Source organism: Vipera ursinii (genome assembly GCF_947247035.1).
Source record: "Vipera ursinii genome assembly, chromosome: 5".
Classification (NCBI taxonomy): Eukaryota; Metazoa; Chordata; class Lepidosauria; order Squamata; family Viperidae; genus Vipera; species Vipera ursinii.
Genome location: NC_139518.1, coordinates 91,250,544 through 91,275,827, shown reverse-complemented (window position 1 = coordinate 91,275,827; position 25,284 = coordinate 91,250,544). Strand labels below are relative to the sequence as shown.

At 39.1% G+C, this 25,284-nt stretch overlaps 1 protein-coding gene across 5 annotated transcripts in view; it reads right to left on the bottom strand.

Annotated features, from left to right (window-relative positions):
• SEC24C (SEC24 homolog C, COPII coat complex component) overlaps window positions 1-25,284 on the bottom strand; it is a 69,905-nt gene that overhangs the window by 28,976 nt on the left and 15,645 nt on the right. For 2 of the 5 annotated variants that reach the window (XM_083364174.1, XM_083364173.1), the window contains exons 2-12: window positions 24,554-24,757; window positions 21,529-21,612; window positions 20,435-20,579; window positions 14,244-14,422; window positions 10,951-11,406; window positions 9,570-9,700; window positions 8,423-8,491; window positions 6,527-6,638; window positions 3,729-3,856; window positions 3,322-3,460; window positions 2,266-2,381 (exon numbers count right to left, since the gene is read on the bottom strand). In XM_083364174.1, the coding sequence (XP_083220300.1) occupies window positions 2,266-2,381; window positions 3,322-3,460; window positions 3,729-3,856; window positions 6,527-6,638; window positions 8,423-8,491; window positions 9,570-9,700; window positions 10,951-11,406; window positions 14,244-14,422; window positions 20,435-20,579; window positions 21,529-21,612; window positions 24,554-24,728 (1,734 nt within the window). In that variant the 5' untranslated portion in view covers window positions 24,729-24,757. The remainder of the gene's footprint in view (window positions 1-2,265; window positions 2,382-3,321; window positions 3,461-3,728; window positions 3,857-6,526; window positions 6,639-8,422; window positions 8,492-9,569; window positions 9,701-10,950; window positions 11,407-14,243; window positions 14,423-20,434; window positions 20,580-21,528; window positions 21,613-24,553; window positions 24,758-25,284) is intronic. The other 3 variants (XM_083364177.1, XM_083364176.1, XM_083364175.1) reach the window with 2 other exon arrangements.

Genomic DNA, 25,284 nt, shown 5'->3' with positions numbered 1-25,284 from the left:
ATTTCTAAACAAATTCTCATTTACGCGCCACGAGCGCCTATCTCTTTTCTCCTTATCAATCTCCAACCAAACTGGACTGTGGTCAGAGATAGTTCTTGCACAAATCTTCACCTTTTTAGTTCTCAAAAAAAAATCATTAGTCAACAAAATAAAATCAATCCTCGAAAAAGATTGGTATCTGTCAGAATAAAAAGTATAATCCTTCTCCTGGAAGTGTCTCTCACGCCAAATATCTCGCAATTCCAGGTCGTCCTTCATTTCAAAAAAAGATTTAGGCAATCTAGCATGACTTGGAATGCGCTTAAAAGCTCCAGCCTTATCCAACTGTACATCCAAAACACCATTCCAATCCCCCATAAAAATAAAAGATTTATAATCCAACTGGGTAAGCTTTGTGTGAAGTAAGCTAAAAAAGTCAGCTTGTTGCTGGTTAGGTGCATATAATCCAACTAAAAGCGTCTTTTTACCTTCTAACAACAGCTCAATCATAACATATCTTCCATGCTTATCTGCTTCAATTAAGTCTGCTGTTAAGGCACTTTTAACATAAACAACCACTCCATTTTTCTTATTCTCTGCAGAAGCAACAAATTGCGTACCCAGTCTCGAGTTCAGTAAGTGCTTTTGATCCAAAACTCTAATATGCGTTTCTTGCAGACATATAACATCTATCTTAAATTGTTTTAAATATTGAAAAACTTTCTTCCTCTTCTGCGGTGAATTTAGTCCATTAACATTCCAGGTTAAAAATTTAGTTGCCATGCATATCCTCCAAAAGCTCTTGGACCACAGCTTTGATAGGACTAACTTCTTTAGGCCGTGCTCCTCCCACAGCTTGGCTATAAGTACGTTGTGAAGAATCTGAGGACTTTTGCTGATCTTGTTCTTTTATTTTCTTTGCTCGTTTTAAAGCAGCACGCGTTACTCTTTGCTCTCTAGGATCATCCAAAGAAATTGTAGCTTGATCTCCTCCAGCACCATTTTCCTCTGTTTCATCCTCTTGATGTTCTCCTTCTCCAGATCCCTTTCCAGCTTCCAGAAGTGTTAATGGGGTTGCTTTTAAGACATTATTGTAGAAATCACGCGCTTGCTTCACAGTAATCAGCCGATACCTTTTACCTTCATGCATCACCATCAGCCCATCTGGAATCTCCCATCTGAACCTTATATCTCTTTGCTTAAGCTCATGCACGAGAAATGTATAGTCCTTCCTTCCCCTTAAAATCCTTGGAGGGATTTCTTTTAAAACCAAGACTTCTTGTTCAGCAATCACAACTTTAGCATCATAGGCAGCTTGTATAACTTGATCTCTAATTTCTCTTTTTGCAAAATAAACCACCACATCTCTAGGCAACTTTCTCTGTCTGGCAATCCATGAATTCACCCGAAACACTTTATCCATAGCTGCTCTTATTTCAGATGCTGGCTGGTTCAATACCACTTCGAGAGCCTCAGAGATCAGCTGCTTTAAATCTTCTTTAATATTCTCTTTTAAACCTCTGATTCTGACAGCAAACTGCATCTGGTAATATTGGGCAAGGCTTAACTCCCGTTCCATTTTGTCTCTTGCATTTTCATTCTCCCGTGCTTTTACTTCTAATATAGCATTCCTTTGAGCCAGATCATCCATTTTTTCATCTAAATCTTCCACACATTCCGCCACTTTATGCACTGAAGACAAAATGTCTACCTTCATCACGCTGAACTTCTGTTCCATCCTCTCTTCCATTCTCTCCTCCAATTTCTCCAATTTATCAGCAATTGATTGATTAATTGATTCCAAAAGTACCTGGGCATGTTTATCCAAAGCATCTCGCAAATCCTTCGATGTCAGCGCTTCAGGAGGGTGCAACGCCTGTAGTGATGTTTGTTGCACCGGCGAGGATCCACCACTCCGAAGAGTTTTAGGGGGAAACCTAAAACTCTTTTAGTCCTCAATTGTGACGCACTTTCACTTAAAGTTTAAAAAGTCCAACAAGCTCGAGAGTATAAGAAGATTCTTATATTGTTCAGAGTTCACCTTAACCAGCGAACTAACCTTAATCCATGGCTAAACATTCTATCATTTTCTAAGGTTTTGTTCCTTGGCCCTAATCCTGACAATACCAATTCCTTAGAAAAATCTATATAATTCCTGCCTGCTTGTTTGTGCTCTGACACAAACTTAAAAGTAAAGCACTGAATGTTGACTTTCTTCAAACATTTGTTATTTAGCCTACTGGTCTCACTGTAAATAAAATAAATAATAAATGCAAGTAGAGATACCTTGCAGTAGTCAACAGTAGCTAGATATTCATAGGAGCCCAGGGATAATTCAGGTCTGTCATAGTAATCCACTCGCCTGCCTGTGTGGTCCAAATGCTGGAAGTAATGAGATGGCACTGGGGAAAAAAAGAAACGAGTGAAAATTTCTGCAAATTTTATTTCTTCTCCCAGTTAGGCCAGGAATCTGAGAGTTTCAACTGTGAAGATGGCTCTTCAGCATTCGGAGCAAGGGGAACAACAATTTTCTCTCTTTATAAATGCTTCATGTAAGTTGGCAGCAATACCATTTTACAATGTACTGAATCTGCCTTCTCTCCCTTGAGACTGCCTTTGAATTGCAGGCTTTATAGCTGAAACATCTGGCTCTGCTTTATTTCTGTATCAACACCTTCCCTATCCGTACTTTTTTGTGACATCATTACAGAAAACCTGGAAAATTCTTTGAGCTACTTGTTGGTCCTTGTAAAGATATCACCCACCTATGGTTTTTGGATGTTTTGTTTTCACAGATCATGGCTACAATTCATAGATCATGGCTACAGATCATTTTTTATATTTCTAAGTAAGTTGGCTACCTACATTCTAAGGCACGTTGACAGACCCTGCAGCCAATCAGTAATGAATAGTAATTTTCCTATGCCATAAAAATTTAATTTCCAGATGGCATTATCTTCCAACAAAAAGCACAAACATAATGCCTTTTATTTTGGATTTATTGTTCTTGCATTACAATTTTTGCCCAACTGTTAATAGTGGAAAGGCTTAATGCAATCATTTTCTCATTTTTTTTGAGAGAGAAACCTGAATATGCATTTTTAAAAATACGATTTTCTGCATATTGTATGTTTCATTTCAATAAAGGCAAATTCAATAAGCCAATTGTAGGCAACTGCCCAAAATTTAGCACAAAGGATGATCTATAGTTGTCGTCATTTAAATATAAATCTGTTCTTGAGTTTTCCCACGATGATTTCCCCCCCCCACCAGATGGAATTTCTGCTTGACAGCAGACTGTCCTCACCCGCTACGAGGGCCCTTTTGATAGGAAGCTCTTACCCTCCGTAACACAGCTACAGAAGCAGCACTGGAATCGTCTTCCTCCCTCAATGAACTGCATAAAGGGGCACATGTACGCCTTGCACCTATTGCACCGAATGGGACCTGATTCCCCATGGTCCACCAGGTAAGGAGGGGCCTGGAAAGAAAAAACCACAGGATATTGGCACTATTTACATTTCCCCTTTCTTTTCCAATACATGATATCAAAGAGTGTTTTTTCTGTATCTTGCTCTAGTATTCATGACCACAGTATGTAATTCCTTCTGTCTGTAGAGCAAAGCATCAAAGTTAACTCTTGGGACGGAGCAAATAAAAAAACTCAACGGAAGGTTTTCTTTGCCTGGGGTCCATTATCTTGTAATAAAGCTGCTCTTTTATCTGATGATTCAGACTATCAATCTTACCTCTTCCGTGGGAAGTGCAGCCAACGGTTTTATGACTGCAGCAAGAGGAACTTGAGATTGTTTAGCCATATCTGAAGTGCAGGGAATATTATAAGAAGTACATCTTATGTAGCGGGGACTTGTATTACCTTTAAAAGAAGAAATCAAAACTTTACCTATATATTCTTCGATGCACACACACACACACGTATGTATATACACACACACATACTGTATGTATACATACATACATATGCATGCATATATATACACACATATATACATACATACATATACATACACATATCTATCTATCTATCTATCTATCTATCTATCTATCTATCTATCTATCTATCTATCTATCATCTATCTCCTTAATAAGATTAAAAATGCGAATCCTGGGTGCGTGCATGTTAGAAAGGCAAGAATCAAGCACCAGGATAGAAAAATAAAAAACTGTTTAATATGCAAAACACTTAGCTTTCATTGTCCAAACTGCTGATGTCGTCAGAGCAAGAATAGGAGATCTGGGAGTATATAGGCAAACTTCCAGATCTCCTATTCTTGCTCTGACAAAGTCGGCAGTTTGGCCGATGAAAGCTAAGTGTTTTGCATATTAAAGTTTTTTATTTTTCTATCCTGGTGCTCAATTCTTGTCTTTCTAACGTGTTGTGTGTGTGTGTGTGTGTGTATTCCACTGTCTTGCTATTTTTGAAGTGGAACAATCACATGCAAGACAGTATACTAAACAATTAAAAAAGCAACTACCGTAAATAATATAAATAACACAAACATGATCTCCTTCAAAAAGTTGAATCCTGCAGCATTATCTTGGAACACATATATTTACCTTCATTTGTGAAATCTATCAGTTGGTAATTAGATGGACATGTTCATATTGCTTTCTAATACAGAATTAATTTGCTATTGCTTTCCTCCTGGACATTTTCTTTTACTTCCCAATCTAGCCTGCCGACCAGAAATGTCATGGTTGTCTCTCATCTAAATAATCTTGCAGCCATGATGGCTAACCAATAATAAGTCAGGTAATGAGACCCTTAACCCATTCCGAGCCCTAGGCCTGGGTACACAACTCTATTTTAGAACTTTGTGAAAGGCCACAAACGTTGGGTCCATTATAATCTCCGAGAGGAGAATATTCCATCATGCAGGGCTACAGCAGAGAAAGGCCATCTTCTAGTTCCTGTCAGTTGACACATTTTGGCTGACAGGATATTCAGCTGTTCTGTCTCAGCCTCTGTGAATACTGCTCAACAGCTCACTCATGAGGAAAAACCCCTTTGCACTGAACAAGGCAAGACTTAGCAAGATAAGCCCCTTTTATTCTGAAACAGCTTTTTTTGTTTCAGTCTCCGAGTTCCCAGCTAGAATGCTCAAGGTCACTCAAAGACAGAGAAATCTGCCAAACCTGAGGCAAGAAATCCAATGACAGAAGCACAAAGCTGTAGCATGAACGGTTGCCTCTGGCAACCAGCCCCTCTGACACTTCTCCTCTTTATAGACCAGCCTGGACGTGGCTTCTTAGAGCCTTTTACTTTTCCTGGAGAGCCACCCCACCGCCCTCCGCTGTCCTGCACATCTTTCCTCCCTGCACATCTGTGCATCTGGAACAGGCCCCAGGTGCTCCTCCTCTTCGTTCAGTTCAGGCCCCCAACCCAGCTGTCTCTCTGCCTGAGCGTGAGTAGACGGGCCGCATGTCACATCTAGCTCTGTGTCTTCATGCTCCTCAGAGCCTTCCACAGACACCAATGTGACCCCAGGCAGCCCTTCCCCCTCATCCAATTCATCTGACTCGGCTGCCGGATCTGCTGGCAGGCGAGGACTCACAACAGCAGCATGCCCAATCTGTTGGATTGAACTGGAGAGTTAGAAACTCTTGGAAAAAGATGGCCCTTCAGGTAACCCAGCCCCAAGCCATGTAGGGTTTCAAAGAAGAGAACCAGCACCTTGAACTGTACCTGGAAACACACCAGAAGCCAGTGCAGTTCACGGAGGAGTGGTGTTGCATGTGCCATATAGCTAGGACCATTTATTACCTGTGCAGTTGCATTTTGCACTGGTTAAATTTTCTGAATGCTCTTCAAGGGTAGCCCCACGCACAGCGCATTACAGTAATCTAAGCAGGAGATTACAAGGGCATGGGTGGGAGTAAGCAGGGCCTCCTGGTCCAGGATTTGTGGTATAAATGTTTTAATAAGTCCACAGAAGCATGATGCCATAAGCGCTATGTTTCTAAAATTAAATTTTAAATTAAAAGGTCACTAGTTTGAGCTCCTGAGGGAAGGTAGGACACAAATCAGATAAGTAAACAGGCAGTCCAAATTTTGACATTACAAAGCAGTTTTCAGGAATATGAATATGTATTTGTGCATTGGTATGCTTAGGTATGAATGTATGCTTGTGTACATATCTATCTATCTATCTATTATCTATCTATCTATCTATCTATCTATCTATCTATCTATCTATCTATCTATCTATCTATCTATCTGGACCAACTTATCCCTTAGCGTTTTAATGCTTATCATTAATTCAAGGCTTAAGATCTGACCTCCCTATTCTTTTGTGGCTATGTATATTATTTTATATAACAGTATTCAGAAATTTAGGCAAACCTCATGGCTGAAGAGCACAATATGAATGGATAATGAAATTCTGAAAAGAAAAACTGTAGTTCTTCACTGTATAACATAACTAATCCAAGTGTTTATGCTAAACAGCTATACAAGTTTTCTTTTTTGATGTGAGTTCGTTATCCTTGTCTTCGTGGATGCTATTTTACATGGATGCTATTTTACCTTGATCTTTCACCAAGAAATCTGTAGTAACAAGAGGTGGGACTTGCCCACGCACTCCTGTGATGAATGGCTCTGAAGCACGGTTATTCCTGTCATCTTCAATAACCTGAATCTATAATGGGAAGCAACAAATTAGCACTACAAAAATTTTAGCAAAAGTTGTGATAATATAACTTAATACATTTTAATCCCTAAAGGAGGATATCCATTTTGCCCTTCTACTTGTTTTGCTCGGCTTGAAATCAATGGTCCAAAATTAGTGGTGTAGCTAATAAATTATATATTTTGCAATGTCGACTTCAAGATATGTTGTCTATAAAGTTTATTAAGTCATTTGTTTACACCTTTTTGTTTTTGGAACTGGACAGTCAAGTTACAGCTGAGAATTTTATGCTGGAGCATTACAATAGCATTTTTGTTTATCATGTGTTTTCTCTCTCACTCTCACTCTCTCTGTGTATTTAAATATACTGCTTTAGGAGTTTCAAGTTGGATGATAATCAGCAAAAAGGCATTATGTAAAAAAAATGTGAAAAGAAATCAGCTCTCACTGAGATATGCTTAGGCTACCCTAAACCAGAAGAAGAAATGATCCTTGAAACTAAAATAATCATCTAGACTCTAGAGAAACTAGTTGTCAGGGAAAAGACAAGCTCAAAATTAATTTGTATCCTACTTTTCTTCCATCTGCTTCCTTTCCTGCTACAGGCCTAGATACATTCTATGTATTTTAGATGCAGCAATCCAATCCCTGAAAAAGAATCCATGTTTTTGTTGCATGCTTCTGAAAAGTGTTTCTGAAAAATCTTATGCCAGATTTTTCAAAACAACGACCTTTTTGGTTATTAGGTATCCTGCTTCACCAATACTATTCCTTCACCTTGAAATTCGGCTCCACTAAAGCTATTCCAAAATTTTATTCTAGGTTAAGAAGAGCACTGATAATTAGTTAGTACTACCTGATACTGCTTCTACCCCTAATCATTCAGCGAAGAGCAAGATAAGTTAAACTTGTGATGCAACATTCTACTTAATTACTTTCCAGTACTTGGGATTATAAATCTATTACTTATAATGTTATCCAAAACAATTGAAATGGAACCTTTTAATTTATGATCCAATTCAACTGCTTTTAAATATTAGCACGGTATTCACCTTTTTAACTGGAATGATTCAATCTCCTTTCCCTATAGATTTCAATTATTTTGAACAATATCTCTTATGGTGAAAATGACTATGTGTTTCCCTTAATCTGAAACATATTTATAAAGAGACTGTGCAGAAAGTTGAAGTGACCACACCAAGAGGAGGGTTTTTTTTGTTCCAGCTGTAAAAAATTAAGCGAATTTGGTAACATCACCAATCTGTTTTATGTGTTGTGACCAAATTCAGCCCATTCCCAAGACAAAACAATATAGGAGCAATAGGCAAGTGACATTCTTTGTGTTTATGAAAACAATAATATGAACTGACCTGCTGCTTAATTAAAATGAATTAATTAAAAAGGTAGCTGTTAAATTCATGCTACAGCAGGTATTTAATACATTACATGTCCAATTTATTCCTAAATATTCATCCTAAGCATATGCTAAATAAGTAATGATTTCTCCAGGGGTTATTTGCTTACACAAGCCTAGAGTTGGAAGGAGAATATATAATCTGCTTATCTTTTGCACTTTTAAATGCCAAGCTTCTATTGCCCCTTCATTTTTGATGTACAAATGATTTCAACACTTGTGGTGTTTTATTCTGTTTATCGAAATGTGAGCAGAAACAGAGGAAAAGGAAAAGTGATGCACTAACACCAGGGTGGTTAATAAGGGGAATTATTTTGCAGACACACATAGGCAGCCACTGACATGCAGACAAGAGCAGACAGAGAGACAACGCACTTACTGGGCTAGGAATTGCATCAGGATCTATTCTGTGCCTGGGTTTCTGCTGAGGTGGCAGCTCATTGAGTTGCTTTTTTGTTTGTTTAAAAGAAAAAAAAGAAGTAAAATTGCCACAAAAAAGGGAAAAGAGAGAGAGTAGTAAAATAAAAAGTACCAAGCAGTGTTATCCTGTCTGTCTTTACTTCTACCACTGTTAAATGTATTCGTCAGGACAGTCTTCATGCAAAGAAGGGGAATAATACTTGGTTATGTTTTCACATTTTATTTCCATGTCTTGCTCTTCCGTGAAAGTACATTAGAGGGAGTTGGCAATTCTCATGCTTAGTGTTTTCAGGAGAATTACAGATTGAGGTATGCTCAAGTCCTTTAAAGGAAAAGCAGAAAAGGAAGCAGAGCTGCTAACCACTTTGGTTGGTAAACCTCGGCTTTAAAATGTCGAAGGCTGTACTTCTTTTCACCAGCTAAGTTGGCACTGCAACTGAAAAGGCATTTTCAGGTACTCTGGGGAGAGCCACTGCAACTACCACTGGATATTAACAAAACCCAGAATAGCATCATAACATTCATTGTTCTGGAGAGATAAGCTTATAGTAATATGAAAGACTTGGGCCCTCTGAATCTGGTTACAGATTCTTAGAATCCAGTCCACAGCACTGTAGGTTTACAACATGCTGTATGCTAGCCAGGGCCCCAGTAAAAAGCAGATAAATGTCAGTATGCCTCACTTTAGTAACTGTGAAACAGCCAATCACATGCCTAGTCTGATTACTGGCTCCTATTTCAAAAATGCTTTCCACATATTCAAAGAATCAGTCTAAGCTACCAAGATTATTCATGTAAACAAACATGGATTAAACACGTGTTCATACTAGTTCCTGTAACCCTTTTTCAGCTCTAGTATGATCACAGGAAATACTGTAGGCTAATTTGTGATAATCTAATCAATATAGTATTTCTTTAGAAGCACAACTCTGGAAGCAGTTAGGATGCCAAGAGGGATACAAAAAGTAATGTGCAAAAATGCCCTTTGGCTGTAGGAAATGACTATGAATTAAGCAAATGCAGAGAAACCCAAGAGTCTTGTTCTCCCTTCCACATCACTTTCTACAAAAGGATGTTAAATTCTAAAAGTGATCTGGCTCACTTACTGGGCTAGGAATAGAGTCTGGGTCAAGTCGTTTGGGCAGAGGTGGTGCTGCAGGCTGACTTCCATAATTTGCTGGTCCGGGGAAAGTTGCACCATACACTGGTTGACTTCCCCTATTTTGCCCAAAAGAACCTGGGGGGAAAAAGATGCAGATATACCTTTATTTGAATGCATAACAGAATTTAAACAGTCCAGAATAGTAACCTCTCAATTGCTTTGACTAAACTGATTATACCAAAGTTTCAATTTGAACAATTTTACTTAGAATTCTAAAATAAACCCTAATTGAACAATGCTTTTCAGGATCATCTCTGAAATTTAAAAATCCATCCAATATGTTAATTACCATAATACAGCTTGATAATATTTCCACAGAAAAGCTTTGTAAAATTGGAATTTCAGACTGGGTCAGAAAAGCGGGCATACAGAATCTCCCACGTATTTTAAACAATAAAAGTAGCAGAAAATACTGAAAAAGTTCTGTGTTAGAAAAGAGAAGGGCGGTATACAAATAAAATTAATAAATTAATAAATAAATTTGCTTCCATCCAAATTTTCTGAACTTTTTCATATTTATCATTATATATTATCAAAGCTTTTCATATTTCAGCAAGCAAATAGCATTAAATTTAATCTATCAATTTTAATGAGATGACAAATAACACTCCCTTTCTTGGGATTCATCCAGCTGTGCTTTTTGTTGAAAGATATTATGTTGCTGTTTTAGAAGTTTCACATCTGGGATTAATTACATTTAATACACATAAGATTTGAACTTTTGTTTTAAAGTACAGTTCTCAATTGTTAAAAAAATATTGCAAGGGGCAGCAATTAGCAGCTGTGAAAATAACCACTAATTCACTGTTCATTATGCTCGGAAGCAAATTAATTTATATATGGAAACATGTACCACATCTTAATGTAGGAAAAATATTAGTGATCAAAACGCCATTTTTTTAATAGTTTTCAAAATTGGCAGAGGAAAAAAGTTATATGAAAAAATGCTACTGAAAGATCTAGAGAAAAGGGCTACATGTACCACAGTAGAAATACTACACTGGGAATTTTTAGATTTAGATAATAATAAATGGATATTTTATGGTATGACATTATTATTCAGCAGCTTAGAGGAAAATATCCCCAGACACCAGTATTTATCATACAACTCAAATCAAATACTAAGATTCTAACAAACACCACCCCATCCATCAGTTACATCCAATTCAGAGGGTTAGGAGGAGCCTCTCAATCAAATGCTGCAGGAGACAGTATAGGGAGAAGCTCACCCATCCACATGTCTCACTAGTATTTGGATACAGCCCACTGATCTTTCCTTAGATGTAAAGTAGGGACCAATGCACAGGTCATTTTTTACAACATACCATTTTGCTGCAGTGCGTATCCTGGTTGGACAGGTGGTGGTCCCTGGAGTCCTGTTACTGGTGGCCTAGGAAGTGGTCCTGGCATAAGTGGCTGAGGTGGTGGTGAGGTCACATGATTTGGTTGGGAAGTAAGCTGCCCAGTAATTGGTTGTCCAGGCAACAATGCACCCTGCATGGTGGGAGGCCTTGAAATCCCCGTAGCAGGAGGATAGCTGGATACTCCAACCCCAGCAGATGAAGGTGGGGGTGCAAACAGGGGGGGTTGAGAGGAAGTATGCACGGCTGATGGAGCCGATATAGGTGGCTGTGCTATGGGAAGACCCTGAGACAAGGTGGTAGGAGGCAATCCATGAGATACATTAGGAGGTGGTAGACCTTGGCCTGAATGTGACATATATTGTCCAGATCCAGGGGCAATAAAACTTCCTGAGGCAGGTATAACTGATGTTGGAGGACCTGAGGAGGAGATACATCAAACAAAATTTAATAACTATTTCCATTTTCTTGGTAATCTTGGTTAACATATATTGATGACTGAATTTTGTGAAGTTCCTTAACAAATAACGTGACTGATTTCCTATGCTAGAGTTACTTTCATTACATAAAACGTAAAGGTACAGGTTCCCCCACACATGCGTACTAGTCGTTTCCAACTCTAGGGGCCGGTGCTCATCTCCGTTTCAAAGCCGAAGAGCCAGCGCTTGTCTGAGGACGTCTCCGTGGTCATGTGGCCGGCATGACTAGACGCCAAAGGCGCATGGAACGCTGTTAGCTTCCCACCGGAGTGGTCCCTATTTTTCTACTTGCATTTGTACGTGCTTTCAAACTGCTAGGTTGGCAGAAGCTGGGACGAATAACAGGCGCTCACTCTGTTACACGGCACTCAAGATTCGACCCGCCAAACTGCCAATCTTCTGATCGACAAACTCAGCGTCCTAACCCACTGAGCCACTGTGTCCCTTCATCATTATATACATAGATGTATTTTCATTTGATAACAAAGATAATATAGTACATATGAATCCCTACTGATTACCTCAATTACCCAAGCTTTAATATAAAAGAAGTGTTTGCACTAGGGAACATCTCCTAAACTTGAACTGGAGTAAAAATCAAGGATGGCTATAGTGCCAATATATTAAAGTCCAGATCTATTCAAATAGGCCAGAGGTCTCCCAACCTTTCCAGGCTCGAGGACCGGAGGGAAGGAGAGCAGCTTCAAAATTCATGTGTGCACACATACCATACACACTGGCGCGGCACTAGCAGCCCTGTTTGCGCATGCACTGGTGCTGTGCACATATGCAAATGGCCGTGCATCCCCCCACGGCAGCTAGCAACCCATTCACACCTGTGCAAATGGGCGTGCAAACCACCCAGGCTAGCAGCGCATGTGCAAACGGGCTGAGGACACCCGCCCTGCACTAGCATCCATGTTCGCGCCTGTGCGCATGTGCAAACGGGGTTGTGGGTGCTAGAGTGGGTGGGGGAAATGGGCGTCCATGCTTGCGTGCACTGGCCAGCTGTTTCCATGGCCTGCTGGCCAACAGCCCGTGACCCGGTCCCAGGCCGCGGGCTATAGGTTGGGGATCGTCGAAATAGACAATAAAGGATACTAAGTTCATATTTTCCAGGAAGTAAAATAACTCAGGAATTTTTGCCAATGCCAAGCAAGTGTTGCACAAAAGCAAAACAGATTAATTAAGAATTTGATTTAATTATATATAATGAAGGGGGGGGGCTTCCTATAATATATGCAAGAAAATTATAGGCCCCTAGTTTCATTATTTTATGTTCTCTAAACAAGCTGATCAACCTTCAAACCTTAAGTGACTTCTGTGAAATAATATAAAGCAATAACAAAGTTTTGACACTGAAATTTAATTCCACTGTTTGCTAACGCATAATTTTGAAGTACAATATATTTATTAAGGATTCAACACATATTCTTTACACACACACACACACTATCTATCTATCTATCAATGGATTACCTACCCTGTAACTGTCAGGTCCCTAAAAAATTTATTCTTTCTCTATGCCTATTTTTGAATTTGTAAACCTTCTTTGTGACCTGCCATTCTGTTGGGAGGGGGAGTTTTTGGGATTGCTTTGCACTGTCCTGCAATGATGCCCTTCCCCCAAAGGATGAAGTGTCTCACCCTTATCTAAGAGAAGGTTTGTGTGCTTGGAGCCAAAAGGAAAGCAAGAGAGACGTGCCAAAGAACCCAGTTACCAAAACACTATGCCACCTGTGGACTGGCTGGAATTCAAACGAACACTAGGACATTGGGGGGTAGTAGTAGTGAATGTTGCTTTTATTATATTGCTTTCACGGGACCCAACCACAAATATAGCTACAAATTTTGATACCATAATTTAAATCCATCTTTCTCAACATGGTACTCTGAACATATATCATAACATATGTCATAACTATCCTGTTACTCATAATCCATGGAAGGGAAGTATCATAAAGTCTGATTTTGACCATGAGAGTAATATTTCTTTCCTTTTCTCAGCATCAGGCAGAATACTTTTTAATCACCCTTTTTATGCTTCTTTCAGCACTGCTGTTGAACCTATCCCCTGTATTTTTTATTAGGTTGTAACTATGCATGTTGTCCTGCACTGTACTGATACACACTACACAGGCTTTTATTCCACAAGTACAAAACTGATGAGTTTCAAACAAAACCAATGGATGGGATTTTAAACTCTATAGTGGGGCGAGCAATTAGTTTTCCCAAGGGGCTACATGAGAAACTGGGACCATTATGGAGGTCTGTTGCTGCTCCCCTGGGCCAGATAGGGATAGTCAAACGGCCACATATGGACATAAAATGCTCAGGTTTGCTCCACAGATACATCATAGTATATTAGCAGAAATGTCTTCTTCCATTTAAGACTGAAGGTGCCTTTAATGGTTTTAAAAATGTAATTTTATTCTAATCTAGAAAACCAGCAATGTGTAGTTCCAATCAAGATCAAATCTGGGTGAATTCAAGCCTTGCCCATGTCATTTTCTTGGCAACCATAGGAACATGGTTGGTGATGGCCTTCTGGGATGTTGATTTGATTTTCCAAACTATAGTCTTGGCATCTTTTGGTGGACATCTCCCCAATGCCAATCATTCCTTAGCTGTTCAATTATAATATTGCAGGATACCTGTCTCTTCATAGTATTTACAATATGAAAAGCCACTGAGTATGTGTATGTTTAGGAGGATATTTTTTCCTGAACAAACTCCCAAACCAGACCACCCACAACATGCCAATGTTACATTTCTCACCATAGCTCAGTCCAGCTGGGGATGAAATACAGGATGATCCCCTGCCTATCTGCATTTCTGCCATCTGATTGGTCAGCTCCTGGGTGCTAGTTGGAGGCAGTCCATATTGCTGGAAAGAAGGAGGGTGAGCCACAGAAGGAGGTGCTGTGCCTGCCATGAACTGTTGAGAAGCAGAGGCTCTGGAGGAAGAGAATGAAGACAGTTCTTTATTAATATAGATCACTTAGGCTACATTATTGCTTATACTTAGCCCTGGAAAGAGACAAATACTTGCAGTTCTTGGATTGTGGTGGACCTAAAACTCTTTCATTTCAGAAACTGATCACACTACCGGAAGTTTGAATAATTTTATACTTTGTCACTTTCTGACAATATTATGTATGGACAATGGATAAGATAAAGCACAAGGAGCCATTATAGAAATGATTTTAAGATGCTTACATTTAAAGCAGGGATCCCCAATCCCCAAACCCCAGGCCATGGCCCATTACGGGGTTGCGGACTGTTTCAAACCGGCTGCAGGAGTGATAGGCAAGTGTGCATGGGGGAGATCCACTTGTGCAAGCAATGGATCCTTGGGCTTGTGTGCAAAGCTCCACTCATGCAAGCGGAGGGTGCTTAAGTGGAGGGCACTTGCGCTCGTGCACGAAGCTCTACTTGCACAAGCGGAGGGCGCTCATGTGCAAAGCTTTAGTCATGCGAATGGAGCTTTACACATAAGTGCAAGTGCCTGCCACTAGTGTGAGTGAAGCTTCACAAGTCAGTGCAAGTGCCCTCCACTCACATGCCAAGCTCCCTTCGCTGAGTGGAGGGCGCATGCACCAATGGAGTTGTGCATGTGTACCTGCGCCCACCACTCACAAACATGCTGGGCTGGGCCACCAAGGTTGAAATGTTGAGGGCTGCTGATCTAAAGTGTTTTAAATTTGGATCTACATTTCAGGAAATGACTTTCAGAGAGAACTTAACTAGAAGGAAATAATCTTGTCATTTCAAACAATGTCAATAATATTTGTAGATATAAAAGTTTGCAATACATACATCCATGTACTGCACACCTTTCATATGTACAAATAGATTTGGTAGGGGCACACTCAGAGTACCTCTTGGCAGCTCCTTAAAGAAGCCACACCTTTTCTTGAGAGCACAAAGCTCTGGCTTCTGACAGATGCAATGAAGACAACTATGCCGGATTCAAATAGTGCACATTATTATTATTTATATTTAAAGACCACTCAAATCCAAAATGACTCTGGCTGGCTTACAATTAAAAAAAACACAAAAACACCTATATATACAGACTTTGAATTGACAGGCTCACAACTCAGAGAAGAACCTAATAGATTTTGGTAAAATGGCAGATCTGTGAGAATGAATAATATTCCTCCCAAATAATATTTCAAATGAAAAAATGGATTTAATTTCTTCAATATCCCCTCAGAGTTTCTCATTCTGTTTTAATTTCATTGCCTTCATCTGTAATTTTCTCAGGACTTAGCTGTTTGAGGCGCAACCACTGGAAAGAAAGAAATTTCACCTTACTTGAACAACGAATGAAAGAGAATATGCGTGTCCCAAGATAATGCGGCAGGATCCAATCTGGGTCAGTCACCGGCAACAGAGGTTTTGTCTTCCGAGCTTTCAGATTCTGCTGGAGCCCATCCACTTCAAGGAACTTCTCTAGAGAAAAGATGGGCTACAGCACAAATCCGAAAGCTCGGAAGACAAAACCTCTGGTTACTTGAATAACTTTGTAATGATATTAAAAGGGTGGATATATTAATTTGTCTTCAGCTTTTTTGGATATTTTCTTGCAATACTGTAGACGCGCTACCCGAGACTCTGTTCTATCTTTTAATGTTCTTTACCAATGCAAGGTCTTTTACATATTGGTAACTGAATCACTGATTCTCTGCAGGTCTTCTCACAGATCTGTTATTCATAGATCTCCTAAACTAGTGTGTGCACTCTGTAAAGGCACTCGTGGTAAAAAATAAATCCTAACAATGGGATATATTATTCTTAGTGCTTTCCAATCATTTTAAAGGATTTTAGAATAATCAGGTAAACACTTCTCAATAAAAGAGGATATATGTAGCTCAGGGTTGAACTATGGAGTCCTTAGTTTTTTTGGTTGCACACATTTCACTATCCAATTAGATAACATCTTCAGCACTAGAACTGCTCAGTGCACTGAAGAGGTTACCTAGTCAGTAAAACATCTGCAAGCAAACAACCAAACTCAAACAGCACCAAGGACTTCGTAAACCAACTTGCATCCTGATTGTGCTGTCAGTTCTTATTTGCACACTCAATTTACTTGCTCTGTCCTTTCAGACAAGGTCCTCAAGGCTTTTGCGCCATTTTACACCCTTTCTGGCTACAGCTGTTAAAAGAACCACTGCAACTGTTAAGTTAGTAACATAGTTGTTAAGTGAATCTGGCTTCCCCATTGACTTTAATTTTCAGAAGGTCGCCAAAGGGTATTACATGACCCCAGGACACTGCAAATATCTTTATAAATACACGCCAGTTGTCCAATTTTGATCATGTGGCCATGGAGATGCTGCAACAGTGGTAAGTGTGAAAAGGGTCATAAGACAATTTTTTCAGTGCCGTTGAAATTTTGAACGGTCATTAAACAAATGGTTGTAAGTTGAGGAGAAACTGTATTTATCACCCCTGACTTGTATGTATGTGTATGTATGTGTACATTATATAATCTTATCTCTTTTTTCTCTGTCTATATATTTATTTCTATAAATGCTTAATTTTTAAGAGTGTTTTCAATTAGAACCCAGGGAATAAAGGGAATAAATGTGACCTTAAAAGATGAGCATTACACGACTCCAAAAACTTGCTTTCCACTTTTTTTCATGAAAGAATATAAGAGCATACAGTTGCAAGAAAAAGTATGTGAACCCTTTGGGGTTACGTGGAGTCTTGCATGAATTGGCCATAAAATGCGCTCTAAACATCATGTAAGTCACAACAATAGAAAAACACAGTCTGCTTAAAATAATACTACACAAACATTAGCTGTTGTTATGTTTTAATTGAACATAAGATGGAAACATTCACAGTGCAGGGTGGAAAAAGTATGTGAACCCCTAGCCTAATGACTTCTCCAAGAGCTAATTGGAGCCAGGAGTGAGCCAACCTTGACTCCAATCAGTGTGATGATATTGGATGTATTGCTGACAGCTGTCCTGCCCTTTAAAAACACACACCTGTTTTGGATTTACTGGTCTCAAGAAGCACTGTCTGATGTGAACCATGCCTCGCAGAAAACAGCTCTCAGAAGATCTACGATCAAGAATTGTTGACTTGCATGAAGCTGGAAAGGCTTACAAAAGTATCTCCAAAAGCCTTGATGTTCATGTGTCCACGGTAAGACAGACTGTCTACAAATGGAGAAAGTTTAGCACTGTTGCTACTCTCCCTAGGTGTGGTCGTCCTGTAAAAATGACTGCAAGAGCACAGCGCATAATGCTTAATGAGGTAAAGAAGAATCCTAGAGTGTCAGCTAAAGACCTACAGAAATCTCTGGCACATGCTAACATTTTTGTTGACACATCTACAATAAGGAAAACATTAAACAAGAATGGAGTACATGGGAGGACACCATGGAGGAATCCATTGCTATCCAAAAAAAATATTGCAGCACGTTTGAAGTTTGCAAAAGAGCACCTGGATGTTCCACAGCACTACTGGCAAAATATACTGTGGACAGATGAAACCAAAATTGAGTTGTTTGGGAAAAACACACAACACTATGTGTGGAGAAAAAAAGGCACAGCACACCAACATCAAAACCTCATCCCCACTGTAAAACATGGGGGAGGGAGCATCATGGTTTGGGGCTGCTTTGCTGCCTCAGGGCCTGGATGGATTGTTGTCACTGATGGGAAAATGAATTCCAGAGTTTATCAGGACATTTTGCAGGAAAACGTACTTCAACAGAACAGAATACGCCTTCTGGAGTGGCCCAGTCAGAGTCCTGACCTCAACCCGATTGAAATGCTGTGGCATGACCTTAAGAGAGCGATTCACACCAGACATCCCAAGAATATTGCTACACTAAAAGAGTTTTGTGAAGAGGAGTGGTCCAAAACTACTCCAAATCGTTGTGCAGGTCTGATCTGCAACTACAGGAAACGTCTGGTTGAGGTTATTGCTGCCAAAGGAGGGTCAACCAGTTATTAAGTCCAAAGGTTCACATACGTTTTCCACCCTGCACTGTGAATGTTTCCATCTTATGTTCAATTAAAACATGAGAACAGCTAATGTTTGTGTAGTATTATTTTAAGCAGACTGTGTTTTTCTATTGTTGTGACTTACATGATGTTTAGAGCGCATTTTATGGCCAATTCATGCAAAACTCCACGTAATCCCAAAGGGTTCACATACTTTTTCTTGCAACTGTAACTATTGTCCTACATAATTTGCCTGCCTCCACAGTTTTCTGGACAACCAGGGAATAATAATAGTTAAGACAATCCTAGACAAAACAACAAGTAATATATTGTAACTAACAATTGTTAGAAACAATAAAAATTCAAAACTAAGACAAGTTTCCTTAAAATAATGTAATTACTTAGCTTACTATGACTATGTGTCTAAGGCATGGATATTAAACTGCCGGCCGGCGGGCCGGATGCGTCATCCGGAAGACACGCCCACCCCATTGCCGGCAATGGCAAAACCGTCCTGATACGTTGTGCGACATCACGTGACAGTGCGATTTGACATGTCTGGTCTAAGGGGATGGCAAAAAGAAGCCAAGCTGTTCCTTTTAATCTAAAGAGTCCTGAACGGCAGCTGGATGCAGAGTCATAATCTGCACTCAGAGAATAATAGATTCCACCTCTACACAACAGCACAGGTCTGCACTTGAATTACCATGCATCATGAGGAACAGAATCTGGCTATAACAAATGGAAAAGGATCATGGGAAGAATGAGAAAATTAAATGGGGAAGTAATAAAAACATCTAAGAAGATGGGGGAAATAAGACCAAGAAACATGAAAAGCAGAGACCCAATGTCTCATATGTGCTTCAGTGAGCATAGGCTTCACTAAACTCAAAGTTTTAAGATTTAGTTTTAAGTATATGCATACTACACGGGATTGTAGATGCATAATGAAAAAGAAGCTGCCAGAGATCATAGCCATTTTTTTCAGGAGGAACCTAAGCTATGCACAAATATAAAGAAGCATGTAAAGTCAGTATCTCCCAATTTATTAAAGGCCTAGGAGTAATTTGAAGGGACGCGGTGGCTAAGTGGGTTAGGACACTGAGCTTGTCGATCAGAAAGTCGGCAGTTTGGTGGATCAAATCCCGAGTGCCGCGTAACAGAGTGAGCGCCTGTTACTCGTCCCAGCTTCTGCCCACCTAGCAGTTCAAAAGCGCGTAAAATGCAAGTAGAAAAATAGGGACCACTACGGTGGGAAGGTAACAGCGTTCCGTGCTAGTCATGCCGGCCACATGACCACGGAGACGTCCTCGGACAAGCGCTGGCTCTTCGGCTTTGAAACGGAGATGAGCACCGCCCCCTAGAGTCGGAAACGACTAGCACGCATGTGTGGGGGAACCTTTACCTTTACTTTAGGAGTAATTTAAGACTATTAGAATCCTTTCTCAATCAGAGGATATGCCCATTAACATTTTAAGTTTATTGTTTAGCAGCTTCACATAAAGGGGAAATTTTATTTAATGATTTATGGAGTGCTTTTTGCAGCTTCTATCATATAACTAATGTTGCACATTCTTAAAAATATGAAACACTATATAAATAAACCAATAAAACACTAGACTATAAAACCAAGGAGTATGGAATGAATAATTCCAACTCATGCTTATACTAGCAACAGCACTATTCATTATAAATACAATCTCTCACTCTAGTGCCTCAAATGCTCTTTGGATCATCCAGAACTTCTTAAATGTCAAGAGTGAGAGTACCAAACTTTCATCTCATCAGTGATTGTTGCACAAGAGTTCCTGCAGAAAATGCTTGCTTTCAATTTCCCCGTCATCTTTCAAGTGAGATAGGGAATCTCCACAAGCATTGTATATAGGCAAATCTTAGAACCTAGGGCAAAAATGTAGCAAAATGGAATGCCATATTTTCTGTGTTCCTGTCCCACACATATCAGGTTCAAGTCCTGAGTAGTCTTTTCTTAAATACCTTTGCAAGGGAACTGTAGAAGCAGGTATCCCATTTCGTACATCTCCTTGTCCAAGCTGACTACAGCCAGGTTGTCCAGAAGGGATTAATGTTCCAGATGTTGATGCAGATGCTCCAGTTGAGGTGGGGGGCGCTCTTACAGAACCTAGAAGTATTGAATTACATTGTCAGTTACACATCAGTTATCAAAACTGTTGGCATGACCAAGCATAAAAGCAACATGAAACAGACCCACAACATTAAATGTAGTTATTTTATCTTTTCATAGTATATCTTTATGCTACACAAGAATTTCATTATGAGAAAGAGAAAATTAAAAAATGAAAATTAGGTACATATGACATTTGGTAGAGACCCACCAAATAACAGGAGAAAATGCTCTTGTTTAAGAAAGAGGAAAGCAGTCTATGTTAACGACACTTTAGCAATGAACAGAAGATGCTATTCTATTCAAACTCTGCAATTCCTCATGCAGACAAATATGGCTAATAAACTATAGCTCTTCAGATGGTTTATTCAGTATGTCATGTGCGTGAGGGATTCTAGCTTGTCCCTCCCACTATTTTACCCTGATATAATACAATATCCAATAAGAGAAAGGAAAACGAGGTCTTGTTACTCAGTAGAGGTACAAAGGCCAAATTCCTTCAACAGGTTGGCACATTATTAATATAAATGAATGTTTATGATCAATGAACAGACCAGCACTGCAAGTTAGACGTTCTAGTGCATATGAATACTGTGCTCAGATAAATTACACAAAGGCCAGAATTAGAATTTTTAAAAATAGCATTTTTTCATAGCCCACTATTTCCTAGCTTTATTTTAGCCATCAGGTTAAAATACATTTTAGTGTTCCTACTATTTTTGGAAAACATCTTTGTTACTAGAAAGTATCTGTGATCATATTAGGATTGTTTCTTGCAGTATAAAAGCTTTGGCCTGGTGTCATACATTTATAGGAAATATCTGCAAATGTATTACAGGCATATTCATTTCTCTACACTGCAATTTAATATTCAGATGAAGTGTTAATAGTTAACGCAAATGCATTAGAAATTCTTTTTTTCACATGATAAATGGAAAGCATTTACCTAGGAAGTTAGGAGCAAAGGAAGCATCAGAATCAAGAGAGACAGGAGGATTCTTAGAAGGAAACCCCAGGGAAGGATAGTAACCTAGAAAGGCAAAGGCATAATAATGTGTTTGCATGTGCCCATTAATATGTATTATGCCAGATGTCAAAAACAGAAAAACAAATGTATGACTTACATATAATAAATTATTCCTTTTCCCTACCTAACACTCATGTGACTGAAAAGCAGCATAGGCAACAATGAAGCCTAGCCAGAGTAGGGCTTTGTGGTATTGGCATTTAATGGTTTAGCAACATATTGTATTTTAAAATAGAGTAGACACGGGGAAGGGAGGGAAGAGAGAAGCTATGTTTTCAAAAGTGCTTCTACCAATCAATACACATTGAAATGTTCTACTAGGACTTTGAACTCAAAGTCAAAAAGAACCCTTTATAGTGAATGGAGATATGAACGCAGCACCTGTCTGCAAATCCTCAAAACAGCCGTCTCTCTCACGAATGAAGGCATGTCCCAGGATAAAGTGGCCGTATCCAATCTAGGTCGGTCCCTGGGACCAGAGGCTTTTGTTTTCCGAGCTTTCGGACCTGTCCTTGAGCCCACCTTAGCTAGGGAGAAGTTCCCTGAAGAGGATCGGCTCTAGCACGAGTCCGAAAGCTCGGAAGACAAAACCTCTGGTTACTTGAAACAACTCTGTAGTGATATTAAAAGAGTGGATGTATTAATTTGTCTTCAGCTTTTGCCATTTGGATATTTTCTTGCATTTTCTTTGCTTCCCCAAAAGAGGCATTTGATTGAAGGAAGTGCAGACAAATGCCACATTCACACCCCTGCATGTTCTGGAGCGCTTTCCACCCAAAGCACTGCAGATTTCTACTAAGCATACCTCAAGCATAAATGTAAAAATGGATGACTGAATATCGCATGTACTAGCCACTTTTAAATAATTGTGGACAGTTGCCATGATTGTTGCTCAAGAATTAACTAGTTAATTTCAAACTAGTTACAGTTTTATTTCTACTATAGTTAATAGCAAGCTGAACTGAATATAATATTTTGCTATTTTTTACTGCTCTTGCTTTATATGAATTCCATAAGCTATCAGTGGTTTAATAGGAAACAGATGCTGGATATCACAGTACAACAATTGAGAATGGAATCACAGCTCTTTTTGTTTAATCCACAGCACCAATTTCTTGCCACCTAGTTTCTGCTATTACATGGAAGGTAATTTAAATAATGAAAATAGACAAAAGTCCATACACTAATTCTAACACCAACAACCAAGGGCATCAGCTGGAAGATCCCTGTTCTAGCATTTGAACTGATAATTCTTTAGGTTTCTGATTATCAAGGGCTCACTTCTATCAATCAAAACGTAAGTGCTGAATAAACTTAACTCATGAAGGTAACCCCTAATACATTTTGCATTTAATCTCCTCCTGGCAATGCATACTTCTATGTAAAAAATTTTTAAATAACATTTACATCTTTGTAGCTTTTCTCCTAAAAAGGTCAAAAATTAAATGCCTTAAAAGCATTGCAAAACTTACAACTGCTCAAATATTTATTGCACAGCAATAAAAATTGTTTTTATAAAACAGGTACTTTTTAAAAAAGGAATTTCTCTTCAGGAGTAGTGCAGGATTGTCAAGTAAATGAGAATATAAACTACAAACTGGAGGTTTTTATTACTTTGTCATGAATGACATAGACAAAAATTAAGTCATCTGCTGGCATGAGCTCTTCACCAAACACCTACTAATTCATATCCCCAAGCCTTAAAATTACTAAAGTCCTGCATTATGTGATATACAGAGAAATATAAATACGGCAAATGTGCCACTTTTGTCCACCTTCCCTATTTCAGGAACAAAAGCTACTTTTCCAATAGAATGGAATAGAGCTGGAAGGGATCTTGGAGGTCTTCTAGTCCAGCCACCTGCTCAAGCAGGAGAACCTATATCATTATAAATAACTGTCTAGTCTCTTCTTAAAAACCTCCTGTAATGGAGCGCCCACGATTTCTGGAGACAAGCTGTTCCACTGGTTAATTGTCCTCACTGTTAGGAAGTTTCTCCTTAATTCCAGGTTGCTTCTCTCTTTAATCAGTTTCCAACCATGGTCCTGCCCTCTGGTGCTTTGTAGAATAGTTTGACCCCCCTCTTCTTTCTGGCAGCCCCTCAAACACTGGAATACTGCTATCATGTCTTCCCTATTTCTTCTTTTCTTTAGACTAGCCAAAGCCAAGTCCTGCAGCCATTCTTCATATGTTTTAGTCTCCAGGCCTTGGATCACCTTATTTGCTCTTCTCTGAGCTTTGTCCAAAGTCTCAATATCTTTTTTGTAGTATGGTGACCAAAACTGGTTGCAGCATTCCAGGTGTGGTCTTACTAGGGTTTTACAAAGCAATACTAATGATCTGGATTCTATGCCTCTGTTTAAACAACACAGGATTGTATTAACTTTTTTGGCTGCTGCTGCACACTGCTGGCTCAGTCAAGTGATCATCCACTAGGACTACAAGGTTCCTCCCAAAGTTACAGCTTTTGAGCCAGGTCTCGCCTAATCTGTATATCTTTGATTTTTATACCTTTAATTTTTCCTGCCTAAATGTAAAACTTTGCTTTTCTTCACATTAAAATTCATTTTGTAAAACAAAGGTTCATGTACAATAGCAAAGAACCTAATCTCTATTCCTTCAAACAGCCTTCCAGAAAAGTTTTCTTGCTGACAAGTGTAATTTCCCCCCCACATTTCTTGACAGGCCATATCCTATACATATCCCTATACTAGCCTTCCGACATGCTTGTAATCTGTAAAGTACTATTTGCAACCTAGCAAATATCAGAGAGCAGTGTTGCATAATATAGAGTTTTACAATCTCCCAGTATTTGACAATGAGGAATCAGTGTTGCAATCTTGAAGGTGGAAGTTATTAGCTTAAAACGATTACTCCTTACAACGAACATTCTTCAAAGAGTCTAGAAGCGAAAGCCATTCACTAAAGACCATCCTCTCCTACCTTGGGGAGGGCCTGCTTGTTGGTATCCTGTCACTGGGCCATTGTAAGGACCATACTGAGAGGCAGGAACACTTTGCATTTGCTGTCCTCCATAGTCCGACTGCATGTAATTTGCATATCCAGGCTGTGATTGTCCATAAGATGGCCCTGTGTGAGCTTGCTGGTTTACACTCATTATGTTCACATCCCCAGGCTACTCTTCACCTGCGGGAAGGAAAGAGAACTACTTAGAAATCACTCAGAGTAATATTTGTAGAAAGAGGAAGGGTTGAAAGAAACAATTTGATATAACAATGCTTCCAGAGCAAGTCTCAGTGGAGTTTGAATTTATTATTTCATGTTATATTATTCACTGCTGTTCAGACTTCTATAAATAAATCTCATATACACATAAAAGAGTATGATGATTTGCCACTGTTAAAGAAGATTAGGACAAAGCATAATTAAACCTCAAACTTCATTTTTCATTCACGCTAGGTTATAATTCTCACAAATTTGTTTATTTAAGGCTTTTGTATATCATCTTATTACTGATTCTCAGAGTGACATACAAGAAATAAAAAAGCAAGAGGGCTGTTACAATATAAGGATATTTATGAAACTATCAGCAGAAATAAAATAACATTAAAAACTCTTGAATTAAAAAGCCTAAACAAAATAGCTATTGCTCCAAGAGTCACGTTGCAAAAAGCATGTGTAACTTTAAGTGGGGTTTGTCACTTGAACTACCA